At 48.4% G+C, this 22,565-nt stretch overlaps 2 protein-coding genes across 2 annotated transcripts; one reads left to right on the top strand and one right to left on the bottom strand.

Moving 5' to 3' along the window:
* Positions 1-1,723: 1,723 nt before the first annotated feature.
* Positions 1,724-6,686, bottom strand: PTCRA (pre T cell antigen receptor alpha). The gene is made up of 5 exons (XM_055406827.2): positions 6,629-6,686; positions 4,669-4,701; positions 3,917-4,237; positions 2,795-2,839; positions 1,724-2,232 (listed from the first exon to the last, which is right to left on the bottom strand). Exons 1-5 carry the CDS (start codon positions 6,684-6,686, stop codon positions 1,724-1,726), a joined length of 966 nt encoding a protein of 321 aa, XP_055262802.2.
* Positions 6,687-20,400: 13,714 nt separating this feature from the next.
* PEX39 (peroxisomal biogenesis factor 39) lies at positions 20,401-21,219 on the top strand. The gene has a single exon (XM_055406759.2). It carries the CDS (start codon positions 20,439-20,441, stop codon positions 20,778-20,780), a length of 342 nt encoding a protein of 113 aa, XP_055262734.1. The 5' UTR covers positions 20,401-20,438; the 3' UTR covers positions 20,781-21,219.
* The last annotated feature ends 1,346 nt before the right edge of the window (positions 21,220-22,565 follow it).

The raw sequence follows: 22,565 nt of genomic DNA, 5'->3' as shown, positions 1-22,565 counted from the left end.
CTAGGCTTCAGAAGACTTGGGGAGGCTCAAAGTCTGGCCAGGAGCCCTCCTGGGAAATGATGTTAGGCCAGCCACAGTGGGGATTCAGAGTCTGGGGCAGGGCAGGATTAGGGGAAGGCGGGCAAGACGGGGAGAAGCACTGAGTAACAGGGAGGTTTGCTTCCAGAATAAACTAAAGGGCCTCTGAGCACACTTACTGAGACATAAATTAGTTTGGTGGGAGCTCTGGGTTCAACATGTGGGCTGAGAGCTGAGAAGGGACAGTGACTGTAGAAAGTCTGCATTCGCCCCTGCCCCCACCCAGCCGACCCCTTCCTCAGCCTGTGTGTTAGGGAAGGAGCAGACCCTGTGAGGCTGGTGGACAGATTGACCCCCAGAAGCTGTGTCCTCTGCCTTGCAGAATCTGAAACAGAGGTGGGAGAACCTCCTTACAGGCTGGTGAGAGACGACCAGTGGAGGAAAGGTGAGGGTTTTCATGGAACAGCAGCTGAAAGGGCTTAGAGGCTCTGGGAAGCTGGGAGTGTCATTGACACCTTGTGTGTGGGGGGGGGACGGGGGGGACAGTGTTAGAATGGAGTTCACCACTGCCTCTTTGGGAGAAGGAAAACTACAGTAGGGCCATTGATGCAGGTAACTGTCCTGTGCTACCTTGGGTGGACATCTGGACTCACATGTAAGCTTCCAGATTCTTGCGGTGATGACTGGAGAGAAAACCCTGGGTTTCCTGCCAGCTCTGGATAAACAGGGGACACACAGGTTACACTCCACTGTGGGAGCCTCATATTCTATCAGTGCAAGAACCCTGTTGAAGAAACAAAACAAAAACCTCTCTAGTGCCTGGCTCAGAGTTGATGCTCAGTGAATATTTGTCAAGTGAATAATGATCTTAATTGATTAATGATGTATACTTTGGAATTACTGTCCGTGCTCTTGCCCTTGGATATGATCCTATTACTCTGGAATCCTGGCCCTGTTCTTTTCCCTCGAGTCTATACAAGCCTTCACATCAAGTCCAGCACACCCTCTTCCTGGGTTCCCAGGCCCCTCCCCTGACCCCTCAGGAAGTTTGGGCAGGTGTGAGGAGACAGAGGGAGAAGGCGATGGCACCTCACTCCAGTACTCTCGCCTGGAAAATCCCATGGATGGAGGAGCCTGGTGGGCTGCAGTCCATGGGGTCGCGAAGAGTCGGACATGACTGAGCGACTTCACTTTCACTTTTCACTTTCATGCATTGGAGAAGGAAATGGCAGCCCACTCCAGTGTTCTTGCCTGGAGAATCCCAGGGACAGGGGAGCCTGGTGGGCTGCCGGCTACGGGGTCGTACAGAGTCGGACACGACTGAGGTGACTTAGCAGCAGCGGCAGCAGAGAAGACAGAGAGGGGGCCTACCCAGTGGCTGATGATGGGGAAAGGAGACAGAGGTGGGAACCTATCCTCCCCAACCCCCAGCACCACTCCCCAGGCTGTCACCCTCAGGAAGCCTTCCCAGATTTCTGCCTCCTCTAAATGTGCCAAATACCCTTCTCCCAGAGCAGACATGAATTAAAATACTTTTTGTTTGCTTGTGTTATATATAAGTTCTCCTTTAATTGTTGTCAACTATCTGCATCTCAGATGTCCTGGTGCCTGGGTGGATCACCACCCTCAAGGGGCTTCCAATCTAATGGGAGAGACAAAGCTTTTTTAGCTCAGAGAGAACTTCAGTCTGAGGGGGAGACCGAGCCTAGCCGCCGGGGAAGCTCGGGTCAGCTGGAGGAGGCAGATTACAGAGAAATGCTCCAAGGCTTGAGGTGGGAAAACTGAAGGAGGGTCTGGAGCTCCAGGCCCTGAGCACCAGCGGCCCCTCCTCCCAGACTGGGTTCCTGGGATCCCGACCCGGACGGCGGGTGTGAACCCGGCGGCGGTGGCGGCGGTCCCGGGGCTCCAGCGGCGGCAAGGCGGACACGCTGAGACCTCGGCCTGTGGTCCCCCCATGATTTTGGCGAATCCGGTCGGCGGGACCTGCGGACGATCCTCCGGGCGGCGGAGGCTGCGGGAGGCGGAGGCTATCCACCCGGGGGGCCTCGGGGGGCGCGGGGAGACCGGCGGCCCTAGGGTCAGACGCCCCGGCCGGGTCCCCCGGCGCGGCGGGCGGGGCGCGGAGGCGGCTGCAGGTCAGCAGCACGTCCAGCAGCAGCAGCTTGAAGAGCAGCAGCCGCAGCGCCCCGAGCCGCAGCACCAGGGCCGGCGTCCCTGCGGGAGAGGAGGAGCCGGTGAGCGGCTTGGAGGCTGGCGCGGCCCCACCCGCGATGGAACGTTCCCCAGAGGAGGAGAACCAGGGGATGGCCTTCCTGGTGTCTAACCTCAGCTCTGACTGCTGGGAATAATAACAGACACCTTCCTAGCCTTCGTGTTATTTCACCCCCCAACAACCAAGGGGATGTAGGCCAGGCAGGAAGCAGACCCTGGCTGTGAACACCACTCTATGTCCAGCAGATGTCCAGTCTCCTGAGGCTCCCTAGACTCCCAAGCGTCTCCCAAGACCCTCATGTTGAGGCCAACCCTCTGGGCTGCCCAAGGACCCTTCTGCTAGCTCTCACCTGCACTTCTCAACCTGGTATCCAGAAAGGATGCTGGGGTCAGAGAATCTACATCTCTTTATGACCCAGGAGTAGCCAGAGGCCCAGGCTAGCCAATGCCCCAACCCAGGGAGGCAACCTCTTCAGGCGATACCCACCAACCTGCACTGCCCCCCCAAGGGAGCACATTAGCCCAGAGCCCAGCAGGGGCTGAGGTCCTGGGTCCCAGTACTCACCCCCGAGAGGCTCCCAGAGGCAGGTCCTGGCCGAGGAAGCATCTCCTGGCAGCCAAGGAAAAGGGAGTGAGTTCTTGGGATGGGCCGTGCTCTCCACCCCAGTGCTATGCCCCAGCCCTGCTCAGGGCAGCTCTTCATGGTGTGTTGGATAAATGGACAAATGAACCAGCAGTGGGAACCCTGAGCCCACCTGTGGCAAGTCCTGTCAGGGGCCCAGATCTCCTTGTCTCCTGACTGTTCCCTGTTCTGTGCCCCTAGAGATGCCTCAGCACGTTTAGACAAGGAATCAGTTTTCTTAGCAGTCTTCTTTGGAAGGCAGGACATTTATTCAACAAATGTTCCCATTTGGAGGATGAGAAAACTAACATAATCCCCAAAAAACCAAAGTAAGTCATCTAGTCAGTAATAATAATAGCTGGCTTTGGGCATGTTACTTGACCTCTCTGTGCCTATAAAATGAGAAGAATAGCATGGCCTACTTGTAATATGACCTAAATGTAAAGTATTTACAACAGTCTCTGGCACAGAGCAAACAATAAGTAAATGATAGCAATTTACTATTTAATTATTGTTTGGTTCTAATAGGGAGGGTGTCATAGTTAGGGCGACATAGATATTAACCCTGGGCATACGTAGAGAGGGGCTTCCCTGTTGGCTCAGGTGGTAAATAAAAATCTGTCTGCAATGTGGGAGACCTGGGTTCGATCCCTGGGTTGAGAAGATCCTCTGGTGGAGGGCATGGCAACCTGCTCCAGTATTCTTGCCTGGAGAATCCCATGGACAGAGGAGCATGTCAGGCTACAGTCCAAGGGGTCGCAAAGAGTTGGACACAACTGAGCGACTAAGCACAGCATAGCATAGCATACATAGAAAGGTGTTGACCTCAGGATGAAGGAGCATTATTACCTCTCAGAAGTCACACGTCAGAGCTTGGATCTGAATGAGATATCACAGCTGCAAATCCCAGGACTCAGGGGCCCTGAGGCCACCCTGCTCAGAGCCCAGGCATCACCTCACCTAGATGTTTGGTCTGGAGCCTGCGCTCCCTCCCACCACATCCTGATTCCAGAGTGTGTGAAAGGGGGCAGGGAGCAACCCCAGGGGCCCAGGCCCTTTCCCCACCTGACAGCTGTAGGGGCTGTGTGCTCTGGCTGTGGTCCCCAGCCCCAGGCCCGGTGTGGCAGACCAAGGTGTCCCAGGCTGCCAGCTCCTCAGAGTGCAGGGAGAGCTGAGCCAAGAGAGTCCAGGTGCCATCCTCCGCCGGGGAAGGGCCATAGGTGAAGGCATCCAGTGAGCTGCCATTGCCAGCTGAGAACCAGATGGGACTCTCAAAGCCAGGGGGTGCAACATCAAGGACCAGGCAGACCACTAGCGTCTGCTGCTTCCCGTCCACCAGCAGTGTGATTGGTGGGGCCAGAGAGGGGAAGGGTGTGCTGCCCACACCTGCAAGAGAGCACACACTTGTAGGGGGCCTAGAACTGTCCATGCCCTCCCAGGTCCGCGTCTCATATCCTTCCATCTGGGTTTCTCTTCCATCAGTCCTTCCACCAACCATCAATCTATCCTACCCATGCATCCATCCTTCTCTCCTTGCATTTACCTACCTAACCACCTTTCTTCCCTCCATCCTTTCTACCATCATCCGTCTTCCCTACATCTCTTCTTTCTACTTTCATCTCTGTATATCCATCCATCCATTTATCCATCTACCCTTCCTTCCATTCATCCATCCATCCTTTTGTCACCTATCTGTCACATCTGAATCTCTCTGTGCCAGGCACTGGGGATACAACATCAATTAAAATATTGTCCCTGCTTTCAGTGATTTCAATCCCATGAGAAAGGCCACAGATGCAAATAAATACTTATAGTACCTTGTTGTGCCGGCCTCAGGAGAGTGGTTACCTCTGGGGAGGAAAGGAAGGAGGTAGATATGGAATGAGATCAAAGAGACCTCAAATGCTCTGCACCTTTTTGTTTCTTTTAAAAAAATATTTGATTCAAATGTGGCAACATTTTAACCATTTGCTAATCTGAGGGCCTATGCTTGGGTGCTTGTGGTATTAGTCTCAGGGTTGTTTTTTTTTTCTGTTAAATCTGTAGCATTTTTAACAGCTTTGTTTAGATTTAATTCACATACCATACAATTCACCCTTTAAAATGTATGTATTATTTTATAATTTAAAAAAACCAAAATTGTCATGTAAGTACTGCAAACATTTGACCTGTATTTTTCAGAATAGTCCTGATTTTCCACAAACTTGTTCTTTGCAATAAAGATGACTCATTTAATATATAACAAAATGCTATTTTTGAATGGGTGGCTGTCTTTTCATATAAACAGAATCACAAAAGTTAAAACCTACAAACAAATTCACACCATGAGTTAAGTGCAGCCAAGCTAAAGAAATGCCCCAGGGTTCAGGGAAAGCACTAGAGAATCTTGTGGGGACCTAGAGGCAGGGGGTGCTCACAAAAGGTTTTTTATTTTTTGGCTGTACCATGCAACATGTGGGATCTTAGTTCTCTGGCCAGGGATTGAACCTGTGCCCCCTACAGTGGAAGTGTGCATTCTCAACCACTGGACCACCAGGGAAGTCCACAAAAGATTTCCTGAAGGTCAAATAACTGACCTAGAAGTAGGCAGATGGTAAGTAGTCCACTCAGGGTTTGGATTCAGACCTCTGTGACTCCCAATCTCACAGACCAACCCACTTGGAAAGATGACCAAGATTTTCCTACATATCACAGAGGACCAAGCCTGGGACATGGCCTCAGACAGAGTTAGTTTGACTTTTGACTCATCCACTTAATTTACTGAGTCTTAATTGTCCCATCATACAACGGGGTTAATAACACCAACCCAAGGAAACTGTGGTGGATAATGAAGATCATGAACATAAAACACCTGGGAGGTAAGGATTAGTATCATCAATACTAGTATTAATAAGGCATCATGAACAAAGAGAGGAGAAAAGGCTGAGAATGAATTCCAGGAGCCTCAGCCTCCTGAGCCTTTCCAGCTGTACATAGAGAAACACTCCTCAAGTTCAGCATCTGCCTCCTCCATGAAGCCTCCCAGAATTGCTCCTTCTCACCCTGGCTGCTTCCTTCTCAGAGCTCAGGTCTCCCATGGGCTCTCTCTGCTCCACATGGGTGTGATTTATCTCCCTAGCAAGGGAGTGCTGGTGACATACTGGGAGCCAGCTTTGGAACATGGAGAGGTCCTGATTCAAAGATCAAGGACCTTTCCCCACCACAAACATACGGACATGAAAATGCTGCTAAATGGACCTGGAATTCTCAAAACTTTAGTCCTTTGTCTCCAGCCCCCATCTTCATAGGGGCAGGGGCAGGGGTCAATACACCTGGAAAGTCACTGAGGCCTTGAGACTTCTAAGCACCTATTGGTAGGGGGAGGTGGGAGCGAACATGAGATAGCCTGAGCCCTGAGGGCAGGAGACTGGACAGGAAGGAGCGGGGGACTCACCGTGTTGCCCGTGTCCTATGGCCCTGTAGAGCCCAACACAGCCAGGCTACCCCACCCCCACCTATCATGTACACCTGTCCAGCTCACTCTAAGAGGTGAGCACCCTCCCGCCCAACATGGTGGACTCTGGGGGAGAAGGACTTGGGGGCCCCAGAACAAGGTAGCTGGGAGGTAGAGTACAATGGGGAAGGGGATAACGGGCTTCTTGCAAGACCCTCCTCAGGGGACCCCAACTACCTCTGTCCTGCCTCCCTGCATCCCTCCCACACCAGGGACGCCCAGAGTGAGGGTGTGGGCTTGGGCCCACTAGAGGGGCACAGAGAAGGGTGCAGGGGTTTGCTCACCTGTGGGCAGGGCTGGACACCCGAGGGCCAGGAGAAGCAGCAACCAAGACTCAGCCATGGCCCACTTGAGAGGAGGCAGGACCCAGCTGCAGACCGGCGTGTGCGCTGGGGGAGGAGGCAGCCACAAGATGCCCCGCAGGCCACAGGCACAGCTGCGTCTCAGCTGCTCTGCCACGGAGCCGTTTCCCGGGCGAGGAGCCTCCCACCCCCTGCCCTGGCCCCCAAACCCAGCCCGCTATCACCGGTCCAGGGAGCGCAGAGCACCGTACCCCCTCCCACCTGAAGAGCACTGCACAGCGCGCAAGGCCTTTTCCTTTTCCCAGTCACTGCCCCTGTCACCTACAGGATCTAGAGCACTTGATGGTATGTCAGGGGCTGAACATCCAGCCCTTCATTCCATCACCCAACTACTCTGAGTTCCATTTCACAGGCGAGGCAACTGAGGCTCAGAGAGATTGAGTGCCCTGCCCAAGGCCACCCAGCTGGCCAGTGGAAGAGCCAGGGCTTGAACTGTTTTCTGATGGCTAGCCTTACTAAAGCCACAAAGCCCAATAAGCTTATTTCCATGTAGTTAAATATAACCCTTTTAAATAGAATTTGTTTTCTAGATCAGTTTCAGGTTAATAGCAAAAATGATTTCCCATGTACTCCCTGCCCCATCTCATCAAGCCACCTCCCCCACCTTTAAAAAGATTATTTTTGGTGGTGCTGGGTCTGTGTTGCTGTGTGCGGGTAGTTGTGGCAAGCAGGGGCTACTCTTGGTCAGTGCCTGGGCTTCTCGTTGCAGTGTCTTGTTGCTGTGGAGCATGGGCTCTAGAGCGAGTAGTCTTCAGTAGTTGCAGCGTATAGGCTCAGTAGTTTTGGCTCATGGGCTCAGTAGTTGTGATGCATGGGCTTAGCTGCTCTGTAGCATGTGCAGTCATCCCTGACCAGAGATGGAACCCATGTCTCCTGCATTGGCAGGCAGAGTCTTATCCACTGTACCACTATGGAAGTCCTCAAGCCCGCTTTTAAAAATGCCATTTTCAGTGACTCCCCTAAATTTTAGCTGTAGCTATCAATTTGACCCTGATGCTTCACATCCAGATATATATCCTGATGGAATGAAAGATTCAATCATTGTAAGACAAAGATTTGTGTACAAAAATGTTCTTTCAAATATTATATTAGAAACCAAGAGAGGGAATTCCCTGCTGGCCCCGTGGTCCCTGGTGGGGGAATTAAGATCCTGCAAGCTGCAGTGTGCAGCCCCCCAAACCCCAAAACAACAACAAAATCTAACCAAGAGAAATAACTACCTGTGTTCAATGCTTGGAGAAGGGTTGAATGAACTAATGCTTGGTGTATTTATGTTAGTAAATATTATGCAGCAGCTTTTTTTTTTTTTTGGCCATGTCTGGCTACTTGGGGGAATCTTAATTCTTGATCAGGGATGGCAGTGATGAGTGATGAGAAAGTGATAAGTCCTAACCACTGGACCACCAGGGAATTCCCATATGCAGTACCTTTTAAAATCATGTTTTTAAAAGAATATTTAATGACTCTGGATATAGACTAGAGTTTGATTTAGTGTGTGGGCTGTGAAGCCAGAACACTTGGCTTTCAATCCTTACTATACCATAGTTGTGTGATTTTCACCAAATAACTTACTTCCCTAAATCTCAGTTTCCTCATCTGTACAATGGGAATGATAATACCTCAAGTTAAACAGATCACCCATGAAGTGGGTCTAGCATTATTCTCTCTATATAGTAAGAAGTCAATAAATGTTCTCTTTCTTTATATATATGTATACAGGAGAAATATCAATAACCTCAGATATGCAGATGACACCACCCTTATGGCAGAAAGTGAAGAGGAACTAAAGAGCCTCTTGATGAAAGTGAAAGAGGAGAGTGAAAAGGTTGGCTTGAAGCTCAACATTCAGAAAACGAAGATCATGGCATCTGGTCCCATCACTTCATGGGAAATAGATGGGGAAACAGTGGAAACAGTGTCAGACTTTATTTTTTGGGGCTCCAAAATCACTGCAGATGCTGATTGTAGCCAGGAAATTAAAAGACGCTTACTCCTTGGAAGGAAAGTTATGAACAACCTAGATAGCATATTAAAAAGCAGAGACATTACTTTGCCTACAAAGGTCTGTCTAGTCAAGGCTATGGTTTTTCCCGTGGTCATGTATGGATGTGAGTGTTAGACTGTGAAGAAAGCTGAGCGCCGAAGAATTGATGCATTTGAACTGTGGTGCTGGAGAAGACTCTTGAGAGTCCCTTGGACTGCAAGGAGATCCAACCAGTCCATTCTAGAGGAGATCAATCCTGGATGTTCATTGGAAGGACTGATGCTAAAGCTGAAACTCCAATACTTTGGCCACCTCATGCGACGAGAATTGACTCACTGGAAAAGAGTCTGATGCTGGGAGGGATTGGGGGTGGGAGGAGAAGGGGACGACAGAGAATGAGATGGCTGGATGGCATCACCGACTCGATGGATATGAGTTTGAGTGAACTCCGGGAGTTGGTGATGGACAGGGAGGCCTGGCGTGCTGTGATTCACGGGGTTGCAAAGAGTCGGACACGACTGAGCGACTGAACTGAACTGATACTAAATTACATACAAGGAAAACTGAAACAAACAGGATTCAAATTTAAATGGAAAATATACACCCAAGTTTGCATAAGAAATATATGACTATTCCTAGAAGGAAGCGGACCAAATGTTAACAATGGTTATCTCTGCATGTGAGGATATTGGAGTTTTTATTTTCCTGTTTATAATTGTTTATTTCTTCAATTTTCTATGGTAAACCTGTATTATATTAAAAATCAGGATAATAAACATTATTAAAACATAAAACTAAAGACCTACTAGAGCTCATTTAGCCATTCTTTATTTGTAGATATTTGGGTTTTCCAGTTTGGCAACAGTTTGGCAACAGTTATCTTTATCCATAAAATATTTTCCAAATTCATACTTACTTCCTTAAAATTAGCTTAAAGGCCTCAATGATTCTGAGGGGGTTTGTTTAACTTAAAAGTTTTTAAAATTGTAGTAAAGTGGTGGTGGTGGTGGTGGTTTAGTCGTTAAGTGGTTTCAGACTCTTGCGATCCCATGGACTATAGTCCACAAGACTCCTCTGTCCATGGGATTTCCCAGGCAAGAATACTGAAATGAGTTGCCATTTCATTCTCTAGGGATCTTCCCGACCCAGGGATCAAACCCAGGTCTCCTGCATTGAAGGTGGATTCTTTACCACACAGTAAAGTACACATAATATAAAATTTACCATTTTAAGATCAGTGATATTAAGTACATTCACATTATTGCACATCTTTCAGTGAATATCCCTCAATGGTTGCTTCTCTGTTGTCACTGTCATGAACGTGGGTGTACAAATCTCTCTTCAAGATCTTACTTTTAGTTCTTTTGTGTGTATACCAGAAGTGGAATTGCTGGATCATACAGTAATTTAATTCTAACTTTAATTTTGATAGTGGCCATTGTAATGGGTGTGAAGTGTTATCTTACAGTGGTTTCAATTTCTATTTCCCTAATGATTAGTGATGTTGCGCATCTGAGGCCTCTGTGTTTTAAGTCTCACTGATACACCTCTTATACTAATTTTGTGCTTGTGGTCGGTCACTCAGTCATGCCCTACTCTTCTCGATCCCATGAACTGTAGCCCTCCAGGCTCCTCTGTCCATGGAATTTTCCAGGCAAGAACACTGGAGCAGGTTGCCATTTCCTTTTCCAGGGGATCTTCCCAACCCAGGGATCAAACTCACGTCTCCTGTGTCTCCTGCATTGGCAGGCAAGTACTTTACCGCTGCTCCACCTGGGAAGCCCCTTATGATTTATGTTAGTATAAAACCACCACAGTGTATGAAAGGCCCACATCAGCCCTACCAGAGCTCTGTTGTTGTTCAGTTGCTTAGTTGTGTCCGACTCTCTGCAACCCCATGGACGACAGCACTCCAGGCTTCCGTGCCCTTCACTGTCTCCCAGAGCTTGCTCAAACTCATGTCCATTGAGTCAGTGATGCCATCCAACCATCTCGTCTCCTGTCGTCCCCTTCTCCTCCTGCCTTCAATCTTCGGCATTTCATTAAAAAATAAAGTAAAAAATTTAAAAATCCTACTTTAATCAGTAATGGTGTCTCATTTCTCTGATGACATCATTTTCCCATTTTAGTTGTTTCCTTTACTATGCTGTCCATAGTCCTCTTTTAGTCCTAGCGTCTAATTAATTTTGTAAGGGCTTTAACATATTAAAGATATCAACTCTTTGTATACTGCACTTTCGTCATTGTTGTTTCAGTAGATAAGTTGTGTCTGACTCTTTGTGACCCCATGGACTGTAACCTTCCAGGCTCCTTTGTCCATGGGATTTCCCAGAGAAGAATACTGGAGAAGATTGCCATTTCCTTCTCCAGGGCATCTTCCTGACCCAGGGATGAAATCCGAGTCTCCTCATTACAGGCGGACTCTTTAGCACTTAGCCACCTGGGAAGCCCTATAATGCACTTGTCTGGAGCCTTTTCCTAATTCACTATTTTTAATTTCACTTTAAAAAAAAAAACCTGCAGTTGTTTGTTTTGTAGTAACCAACATATCCATCTTCCCTATTGGGATTTATCTCATACCTTTAAAGCCTAGAAAATCCTCTCCCCTCTAAAGGATGGATACATTCCCACTTGTCTTTTTGTGCAAGTGTTGTTTAATCCCCCACCTCCAATTTAACACCATCGGGAACTGAATTAATTTCGGTATGTTGTAGAAAATGTGCCTCTAAATTTCATTTTTTTCCCCCAAAGAACAAATCAATTATCCTAGGATTATTCATAGATAATCCTTCTTGTCCTCACTATTTGCGAAACATTCTTTATTGCATGTTAATATCTTTTACATTGGCGGGTTTATTTCTTCCTGGCTCCCTGATTTCTTGATCCTGGTACCATCTTCACTCGTTTCCGCCTGGATGGTTATTTTAATAATCTGGTCGATGGCACTCTCCGGTGTCCTGAGGGACCCCCTGAAGCCCAGGTTGAGTTCCCACCCCTTTCCCGCGGGGCAGCCTGGCGGCCTCGGGTGCCACGTGTTCCCAGGCGCCACCCTGGCACAGGTGCTTGCAGTCTTGCAGTCTCAGCGGTTCCCGCCGGGAGGGGGAGGGAGAGAGGCAGGTGTCCTTAACGACTCTCCTGCCTTCCAGCCGGTGGAGGTGCTGGCTTGGGCTCAGTTACCACAATACAGATGGGGAAGAGCCCTTTGGCTTGCTTTGTTTTTGAGTTTCAAGATCTTCCCAGAATAAGAAGGCTGAAGACCCCCACCCCCATCCGTGCCATCAGCAGCATGCCTCACCTGCTGTCTGCTTGGGCCACCTCGAGTTGGGATAGCTACCCTTCTACTGGCCCATTCCCAGCTCCCTGACACAGGTTGGCCTGGAAGATTTCTTTGCCTGCTCTTACATTGGTTCCCTCCTTCCAGCAGCCCAAGGAATCTCCCCCCAACCCCGACCCCACAGCCTGGCAGGTCCTAAAGATGCCCCCCCCGCCCCGTGAGATGGTGAGGATGCTGGGTTTAGATCCCAGAACTGAATCCCTGCTCTGAGCTCCTCACTTGGGACAGAACCTGCCATTTGTAGATCCGCAACTTAGAGCCAGATGGCTCATTTAATCCTCAGTTCAACCTCTCATCACGTGTTATCATCCCAATTTTTCGACTGAGGAAACTGAGGCTCTGAAAAACGCAGTTACATCGCAGAAAATTCTCTGGTAGGCACGTAAAGTTGGGCATTCATTCCAGGTATGTGTTCATAAGTCTGTCTCTCTCCAAAGCTTTTTTCACAAGGTTGTGCGGAGAATTCAACTTAATACGAGGACTGCTGGGTACACAGCGGATTATCCTTCTTCCCTCTGTTTTCACAGGCACAAGTAGCAAACCCACAGCTGTTGTTAAACTGAGATGAGCCATATAGAATGTGAAAAAGAAAATTTAGGAAAAGTAGCAGTGCTTATTAGAGAAGATTGCCGATGCTACCAAGTAGTTGCTGAGTGTAAATCCGACCTATCTGCTTCAACTGTAACCAGAGGGGCAGACAGGGAGTCACCATGTATGTGTCCACTGAAATAGCAAGAAGAAGTTTCTCTCAGTAATACTGACGGGAGACTTCCCTGATGGTCCAGGGGCTGAGACTCTGAGCTCCCAATGCAGGGGCCCCCAGTCCCATCCCTGGTTAGGAAACTAGATCCCATATCCCGCAAACTAAGACCCAGTGCAGCCTTAAAAAGAGTACTGACAGGGATACCTGTTCCATCGATCAACTTAAAATCCTACAGTAATTTTTATTTATTTACTTATTTTTTGGCCACACCCGGCAGCATTCAGGGTCTTAGTTACCCCACCAGGGATCAAACCCGCACACCTCACAGTAGAAGCATGGAGTCTTAGCCACTGGACCACCAAGGATATCCCCCCTACAATAATATTTAAAATGAAAAATTAAAATCACCTCAGTGTTCAATGTTAAGGTTATAACTGAATAAACAAGGATAAATCTACATGATGAAGTATTATGCAGGCCTTAAAATGTCCTTTCATTCAGACCCATTAATTGGTCTGTTTTATGCCAAAGATTGGGGCTGGACATAATAAGACAAAAAGAGAAACTCCTTGTGGTCATGGAAGGAGATGGGCTCATAAACAGATCAGGGACTTGGAGTATGACAGAGGCCCTGACTGAAGCATGCCTGTGTATGTGTGTATGTTTAGGGGTGGAGAATGGGGTACTAGAAGAGGGAGATTATTCTTCTAGAGCTGGAGTGAGAATCAGGAAAATTCTTTAGAAGATGATGCTTGGGCCAAGTCTTGATTCTTTCTAAAAAGTTTGTAATGCCATGGATGTGAACTTGGGCAAACTTTGGGAGATGGGAAGGGACAGAGCAGACTGGCATGCTGCAGTCCATGGGGTCGCCAAGAGTCGGACATGACTGGGCCACTGAACAATGACAAATGCCACGGAAAACTTTTATTATGATGTTAAAGGATTAAACAAAAGAATATGTAGTGTGGTCTGATGTTCATGGAGACACCACACCAGCTTGGGTTGCTTAACACCAAGTTTAATTTACATAAGAAAGACATAAATTTTATTCTGTGTACACTATTGTTATTTTAGGGTTTCTGTTGCTCATTGCCAAACTAATCCTAATTAAAATGCACGTTGTGTGTGCCAGGGTCCTAGCAGAAACACTGATGGGTAATTTGAAGAGAGTTTAATAAACGGATTGTTTGCAAAGGTGTGGGCAGGGTATAAAGAAATCGCTGAGGCTGCTGCAGCACCCCATGGCTAGTAATAGTGGGGTGTCAGCACCTGAGGCCAGAAGAGGGAAGGGGAGCAGTTATAGGAACCCAGAGCCAGAGACAGCTATGTGGAGAGGGTCCTTGACAACAGCTGTGGCCTCCCAATAATAGAGGTGCTGCTGATCTGGCAGGGAGGGAAGCGGGAGAATAAAGGACCTGACTTTGCCATTTTCCCATCCTTAGACCTCTGACTGGTCCCCCACTGACAAGTAGGGGGTGTGGGAGTCCTCTGAGACTTTCCAGGGCACAGGGCTGGTGGGATGGGAAGGGGGAGGGAGAATCTGGAAGGTCACAGAGCAGCTCCTCTTAATCTTTGTGCAGATGAAAAATCCATGTCCCCAGCACAGAGAACACACAGGGACCCATCAACTACTGTATCAGTGGGAAGTGATGTCGTACGTCAACTGAAACCTAAAATATTAGCTCCCATCAGTGTTCTTCACATAAGGTAGCAGGGGACAATGCGGGTTATGAGAACTAAGCTCATATTCACAGCTGCCTCCTTGTCCCTCCAATGATGCATTCTTTTCATCCTTTGCCAGCACCTTGGCTGGACCGGGTTCTTTACCTGGTGGTGACTCAAACCTTTATCCCTATGGGGTCTGAGTCCTTGAGAATCTTGACATAGTGGGTTGCTGAAGTTTCCTTGAGAATCTTGACATAGTGGGTTGTTGAAGTTTCCTGTTAACCAGGACAACTGAGCAGAGAATTCTTTTTTTAGGGAACTGATTCTTTTTTAAAAAAAAAAACATTTATTTGACTGCACTTAGGTGCAGCATTGAGCAGTGAATTAAGAGGCACTTAGTGAATCCCCAGGGTTCCAGGTCTAGTGCCTACTTCTAGAGTGTGGAAGCAAGCAAAATTTTCTCTGGTAATTGAGATTAGTCAACCCAGATATTACACTAACCTCTTTCTCTGCCTGCTGGTTCAGTAGCATGAGAAACCAAAATGGCCAGGGGTCATATCAGCTTTTCCAAATCATCAGTACTAGGATGAGTCCACAGTGCAAATGTTTCTCCCTTGAATGCTAGGATTGCCAGACTCCCTGAGGTCAAGGTTATGGGGATGGGTAGCAAAAGTTCTTCCAGTAGATTCTACACTTTAGCTATAATAGGGGAAAGCCTGCAGCTACCCCATCTCTTGGATATATATATGTGTGCATGCTCAGTCGCTTCGGTTGTGTCTGACACTTTACGACCCTATGGACTGTAGCCCGCAGACTCCATTGTCCATGGGGAGTCTCCAGGCAAGAATACTGGAGTGGGTTGCCATTCCCTTCTCCAGGGGATCCTCCCAACCCAGGAATTGAACTCACGTCTCCTGCATCTCCTGCATTGCAGGTAGATTCTTTATTCACTGAGCCACCAGGGAAGTCCCAGTGTATTGGGACACACAATTCTGGTTTGGGCTTAAAGAATATACTGTATCCTACAGGATAGAACGTTCACCTTGTAGGCTGTAGTTTCTCTGCTCTAACTGAGCCTAAAGCTGGCCCGTCCTCCATTCTATCAAGTCAGCTGCTCCTGGGTCATGTGGCACCTGGTAAGACCAGTGAATGCCTTGGGTGTGAGCTCATCTGTATGCTTTCTTGGCAATAATACATGTGCCCATGTTGGAGGCGATGTTATGTGGCATGCTATGGTGATGGATACGGTATTCTTTAAGTCCATAAATAGTGGTGATGACAGAAGCACTGGAGGCAACAGTGAATTCATATCTGGAACATGTGTCCTCTTGAAGATAAAGCACAGCCCATCCATTCTAGGGGGGCCAAATCAAGTCAAAATGTGAATGGTGCTCTGTCAGGCTGTAAGTAGGATGGTCACTCAGCACTGGCCACAGCCAGACTAGCCTCAGGGACCGTGGGAAGTCCTCAGGGAAGACCATGTTATTAAGCCAAAGCATGGCTTCCATGCCTGCTACCATGGGTCCACTGAACAAGCCCTGGAGTGCCTGGGGAAAGGCTGACCATGGTCTACAGCCTGTCATTTTTGCCTACTTGCTGACCATTCTTTCCCATGCTTTATTCTGGGTCATTCTTTGGTTGTTAAGCATCACCACCTGCTGTTTACCTGACTAGGATAAGATCAGGGAACCAAGTTTCAGTGTCTGGGATCCCTCATTAGCATCTCCAGCCTACAGAGGATGGCCCTTAACAAGGCATTGTTTTATTTTTAGATTTTATTTACTTACTTATTTTTGGCTGTGCTGGGTCTTTGTTGCTGAGTATGGGCTTTCTCTAGTTGTGGCGAGTGGGGGCTACTCTCCAGCTGTGGTGTGAGGGCTTCTCATTGTTGCAGTCACAGGCTCTAGGGCATGCGGGCTTCAGTAGTTGTGGCACATAGGCTCTAGAGTGAGCTCACAGCTCAGTGACTCCAGAGCGCCAGGTCAGCAGTTTCGAAGCACAGGCTGCCTTGCAGCATGTAGAATCTTCCCAGACCATGGATCAAACCCATGTCCCCTACACTGACAGGGGATTCTTAACCACCAGACCACAAGGGAAGTCTACCAATGCATTTCTTAATCCTTTGGTAAAAGGGAGTGTTTTCCAGACCACCTTAAAATACATGGCTAGGAGTAGTTAAGCAGATTGCACATAATAAATCCAATCCAGCATTCCCATCTCTCTGAGATTTTGGATTCCTTCCTCTATAGTATGCCAGGGAAATTCTGGCATTTCAAGTTTATTAACTGTAGGCTACCATTAAGCCCAGGCTTTAATTAAGCATCTTAGCAGACTATTAATTCCTCTCCCAGGTGCTTGAGCCAACACATAAAATCCCAAATCCTGTATGAGCATCCATGGCCATGAGTTTGGCCAAACTGTATCTTATATTCCACCCTCCTGGGTCTATTTCCCTTAGAACTTCTCCCACACATGCTCCCATGGCTCCTGCCAAGACAGTTTGGCAAGGGCCTGTGACTCTGTCTGGGCATCCTTTTCTCAGCGTGGGCCTTGTGCTCCTCCACCCAAGCTGTGCTGAGATCTAACTCATGAAGGGCCTGGGGTCAGAAGGGATGGAGGGGGAGGGGTTCTGAGACTGGCCTCCTAGGAGATACAGGATCATGACAAGAGGAGGTTGTCTCTACAGACAAGACACTTCAAGAGAATCTGGGAATTCAACTTCTTAGTCTTGTCCATGTCTGCCCAAATGTCCCCATCTCAAGGTCCCACCCTTTCCCATCAATGCCTTCATCTTAGCATAAGAGACCTAGAGAGGTGAGTTTTTTTTTTTTCTTTTTGGCTACGGCTTGCTGGATCTTAGTTTCCCAATTGTCAGTTAAAGCTCAGAGTTACAACCACTGAACGGCCAGGGAATTCCCTGGAGGGCATTTAATGAGCCATATAAGCCCTCTCTAGGAGATACAGGTTCGATCCCTGGGTCGGGAAGATCCCCTGGAGAAGGAAATGGCAACCCACTCCAGTATTCTTGGCTAGAGAAGTCCATGGACAGAGGAGGCTGGCAGGCTATAGTCCATGGGGTCACAAAGAGTTGGACATGACTTAGTGATTAAACAACAATAACAATGAACTCTATCTGTAGAAGGTGAGGGACTCCTTCAAGGTCCCATCAAGGAGTCCACATTGCTCACTCACTTTCCTCATCAGGCACTGGTAACTCCCAGATCTCCTTCCCCTGCAAGTGTTCCCTGAGGCCATCAGAAGGCCACCCTTCTGACCGAAACTGACATAGGCCACAGACAGAAGGTGAGTTCTCCCTTCATCCAGTGTTCGGTTAAAAACTCCAACTGGAGTACTGTGTAGTCTAGTGCTAAATGCCTGGAGTTAGCACAGATCCCACAAGTTCAAGAGCGCAGTCCCAACAAGATGCCAACTGCAAATTCAGAGAGTCCTGGGCCACAGGCCCTTTTGACTCACTGGGTACAAATTTGGGAGATGCTGCAACCCCTCGAGTTCAATAATTTGCTGTGCAACGCACAGAACTCAGAAAAGTGCGACTCTTAGGATTACAGTTTTGTAAGTGTGTATGAATGTGTGTGAGTGCATATGCAATAATTCGCTGTACAACTCATAGAACTCAGAAAAGTGCAATTCTTAGGATTACAGTTTTGTTAGTGTGTATGAGTGTGTGTGAGTGCATATGCAATAATTCGCTGTACAACTCACAGAATTCAGAAAAGTGCGATTCTTAGGATTACAGTTTTGTTAGTGTGTGATTGTGTGTGAGTGTGTGTGAGTGCATATGCACACACACGCTCTCAGTAGTGTCCCACTCTCTGCGACCCCATGGACGTAGTCCACCAGGCTCCTCTGTCCATGGCATTCTCCAGGCAAGAATACTGGAGTGGGTGGCCATTTCCATCTCCAAGGAATCTTCCCGACCCAGGGATCGAACCCACATCTCTTGTATCTCCTGCATTCGCAAGCGGGTTCTTTACCAGCTGAACCACCTTTTGTTAGAGAGGATATCAACCAGTGAAAATGTGTGTATTAGTCACTCTTGTGTCCAATTCTTTGTGACCCCAGGGACAGTAGCTGGCCAGTAGCCTGCCAGACTCCTCTGTCCTTGGAATTCTCTGGCAAGAATACTGGAGTGGGTTGCAATTTCTGCCTCCAGGGAATCTTCCCAGACCAGAGATCAAACCCAGGTCTCCTGCATTGCTGGTGGATTTTTTACAGTCTGAGCCATAGGGAGTCAGAAGGACCAGTCAGATGAAGAGGCTCCTAGGGCAAGGTCTGAGGATGGCCTGCATTCAGGTCTTCTGTGTCATCTCGTGGAGCCAGGGCATGCCACCCTCCTCATACACTGATGAGTTAATCAATCAGGAAGCTCCACTGAGCTTTGTGTCCAGAGTTACTATAGAGGGTTCATTCCATAGGCACTGCTGATTAAATCATTGCTGAACTCAGTCCCACTTCCTGAACCCCCCATGGCTCAAAGCCCCAACCCTCTAATCATATGACTGGTCATTCGCAGTCCTGGAACCCCTAAATGGGGCCACCACGAGTCACTTTCTTGGCATAAACGATCAGGGCCCACCATGAAAATCACTTGTAATACTTGGGAAATTCCCAGGATTTAGTCTCCTTGTGAGGAACCAGGGACAAAGGCCAAATTCTTTATTATACGACACTAGTGTGGTCAGTTTCCTCCAGACTGGTTTCTATAGCTCACCCTTTTCAACTTTTTGACAATTTCAAACTGTTTAGATTCACCAATTCTTAGCAGTTTTGCCACATAAACCTTTTCTCTCATGACATTCACCCATAAGTACCTCAGCATGTATCTCCTATTCCCCACATAAGGAAAGCACAATTACTGCACTTAATTTAACACTGATATAATAGTCATCTAATATATAGAGCATATTCAAGTTTTCCCAAGGGTAAAATGTCCTGTGTAACTGATTTCCCCCTTATTTTCCTCCAATCCAGGATGCACACTTTGCATTTTTCACATCCCTTTGGTCTGACATAGACCCTCAGTCTTGTCTTTTTCTTTCTGTCTTTGTGTTTTATGACCTCGACATCTATAAAGCGTCCAGGTCAGTCATTTTTTAGAAAGTCTCCTACTGTGTCTATTCATTCCTCCAGTTTAGATTCAGAGCGAACGTTCTTGGCAGGAATGCTACAGAGATGCAGTGTTTCTAAACCTGTAGTGTGCTTCCATCACTTCAGGAGACAGATGAAGCTAGTTTGTCCAATTAGTAGTAATTAAGCTTTGCTCGCTTGATTAAGGCGATGTACACCAGCCAGATCAGGCTGCTGCTGCTGCTAAGTCGCGTCAGTCGTCCGACTCTGTGCTTCCCCGTGGACTGTAGCCTACCAGACTCCTCCGTCCATGGGATTTCCCAGGCAAGAGTACTGGAGTGGGGTGCCATTGCCTTCTCCGCCAGATCAGGCTAGCTTTCGATAAACAGAAACCTGGGTTTTATTGGCATTGACTTCCCAAGCAGCTGAAGGGAATGTAGCCCTCCTGGCCGGCCTTCATCTTCACACCTCCACTCTGTGAACGCCAGGAATAGTCTCCACCACCGGGTGGCGAGGCTCTGCAGGGGCGTCGCTTGTTCCCAGTTCTCCTGAGGCCAGTAGAGACATCGCCTACGTTATTTTCTGTCTGGCACTGCTGGGCCGGGGATGGCGGTTATCCCCGCACCCCACCACGCGCCACGTGTCTGTGAGTAGTCTCAGCCGGGTCGTGAAAGCAGGTGAGTTGCCATGGCCCGGGCATCTGTGCAATCTCAGGTCTTTTTGCTTGGATCGGCGTGTACGCCGGCAGTTCCGTTCTGTGCAAGCCTTCCCGGCTTCTAAAGCATTCTATGTCAGGGGCTCTGGGACGAGCTAAGGGCTCTAAGTGTGGGTAAAGCGTTTCGGCGCGGAGCTGGGCCCCCGCTCTCTGGGCCACTTGGTACGGTCTACGTCCCCCTTCACTTCCTCTGGCCGTGGTTGCGCCCATCCAACCCGGAAGCGCCCAGGCGCCGCACCCGCCATGGAGCCTCCTGACTGTCCGAGCGAGTCCGGCCCGGCTCCCTCGCCCGCGGAGTCAGTCCCGGCCTCGGTGACACTTGCGCAGCTCCTGCAGCTGGTCCAGCAGGGCCAGGAGCTCCCCGGCCTGGAGAGGCGCCAGGTCGCGGCGACCCTTGACGAACCCACGGCGTCCCGACTCCCGCGGAGACCCAAGCCCTGGGAGGCCGCGCGCTCCGCGGAGCAGCCGGCGCCACAGTTCCAGACCGGGGACCGCAGGCTCGCCGACCCTCCGAGTGGGCAGAGGAGCCGCCTGGAGGAGCCTGGCTCGGCCGTTTCTGAGGCTCGAGGTCCTTTACAGCTGTGAATTAAAAATTTTGCTGCCCTGTCGGCAAAGGACGCTGCAGCCACGCATCCGCCAGTGCTGCAGCCCCAAGGGACACCCCCAGAATGAAGGCAATTGGCCTGACTACTACTGAGCCCTCAGCCACTGCAGACACTCCCGACCGTGCACCCTGAGGTGCCTCCGGATGGGAAAGAATAAGATACTGGCCTTGAATAGCTCAGGTTCCTAGCAAAGGAATGATTTTAGTGAGCCTGGACTCTTATGACTTCCTATGCATGAGAAAAGCTAAATTCTTTAACATGAGCTGTCTGGTTTTCTTTAACAGTAATCTTTTGATGGTCTGACTACCCGGTTTTGTTGCAAAACTCTTGTATATATACACAGCAGTCCCTCATCTATGTGAGGCTGCCTCCTGGGCTTGAGTTCTCCGTCTGCCAAATAAAACTATTCTCCACTTTGAGGTTTTGCTTTTTTTTTTTTTTTCCAGTCCACAGTTTTGATGACCACTGAGGGAACCCAGAGCAGACTTCTTTCCTTCGCCTGAACTCTACGGGGAAATGGAGCCTTGGTACTAGCAGAGTCTTCTTGTGCCCACCCACCTCCTAGAGTTCAGACGAATTTGGGTGAGTCTCTCCTTGTTTTTGGATCTCTTGATTTTTGATGGATTATCCTGAGCTTTGTTTGGCAGTGTCTAACAAGTACCTGGCTTCGCAATTGAAAGATATTGGGGAGTGACCTCCCTAGTTGAAAGATACTAGAAGAAAGTACCCTCCAGCTGAAAGATACAGAGGGAGCCTGGTTGAAAGACACTGGCATTTGCCTAGTAGAAAAGATGAGTCTGGGCTGAATGTTTCAGTAAGAGGCTGACCTGAGGCCTTCCTCAAATTGGATACCTTAAAAAGAATTCATTGGGATAAAAGATTTAAAAGTAAATCTTATCCCTGAGAAATTCACCTTTAAAATGGGAAATAGATTCCCTCAAGCAAAAATGAGGGACATCAGAAAACCCACCTCAGACTAACACTCCAGCCAGATTTGTGAATGTAGAGTTCATACTTGCAAGTACCTACTTAATTGGGAATTAAAGGAAATCCCACCCTCAAAATGACTAAGTTGGGGCTCTTTTGTTAACTATGCAGTTAAGTTAGAAAAAGCAAGCTTGATAAAAACCAACTGAATTCTGACCTTAAACAACTTGCATTTCTCTGTGTCTTTGAGATGTAAATATTCTACCTCATCTTTTTCAGGCCTTTTGTGTTTTGAGAACTTGGTCTCTGCCATCGGGAAGGTGCACATATGGTGTACCCTTGGCAGATAGTCATATAGACCGGGATTCTGAGCAGTCTTTTGTCTGACTACCAACTCTGACGGGCTTTTTGCCATATGTATGTCTTTTTAAATTGGGGAATAGCTGCTTTACAATCCTGTGTTGGTTTCTGCCATACATCAACATGAATCAGCCACAGGTATACATATGTCCCCTCCATCCGGAGCCTCCCTCCCATCTCCCACCCCTCTAGGTTGTCACAGGGCATTGAGTTGCACTCCCTGTGTCACACAAGAAATCCCCACTTGATATCTATTTTGCATACGTACTGTATGTGTTTCCACGCTGTTCTCTCAATTCATCCCACCCTCTCCTTCCTCTGCTGTGTCCACGTGTGCTCTCTGAGTCTGCTGCTCCATTGCTGCCCTGTAAATAGGTTTATCAGTACCATCTTTCTAGATTCCATACTCATGTGTTAATATACAATATTTATCTTTCTCTTTCTGACTTACTTCACTCTGTATAATATGCTCTAGGTT

The sequence above is a fragment of the Moschus berezovskii genome, chromosome 23 (genome assembly GCF_049115385.1).
Source record: "Moschus berezovskii isolate FMDL1 chromosome 23, NW_MosBer_1.0, whole genome shotgun sequence".
Taxonomy (NCBI): Eukaryota; Metazoa; Chordata; class Mammalia; order Artiodactyla; family Moschidae; genus Moschus; species Moschus berezovskii.
This window is presented reverse-complemented; position numbering and strand designations above follow the sequence as displayed.

Coding starts and splice junctions, on each gene's coding strand:
- PEX39 (XM_055406759.2), top strand. CDS start 20,439: ATGGAGCCTCCTGACTGTCCGAGCGAGTCCGGCCCGGCTCCCTCGCCC.
- PTCRA (XM_055406827.2), bottom strand. CDS start 6,686: ATGGCTGAGTCTTGGTTGCTGCTTCTCCTGGCCCTCGGGTGTCCAGCC. Junction 4,702..6,628: donor GTGTCCAGCCCTGCCCACAG/GTGAGCAAACCC, acceptor TTTCCTCCCCAG/AGGTAACCACTCTCCTGAGG. Junction 4,238..4,668: donor CCTGAGGCCGGCACAACAAG/GTACTATAAGTA, acceptor GCTCTCTTGCAG/GTGTGGGCAGCACACCCTTC.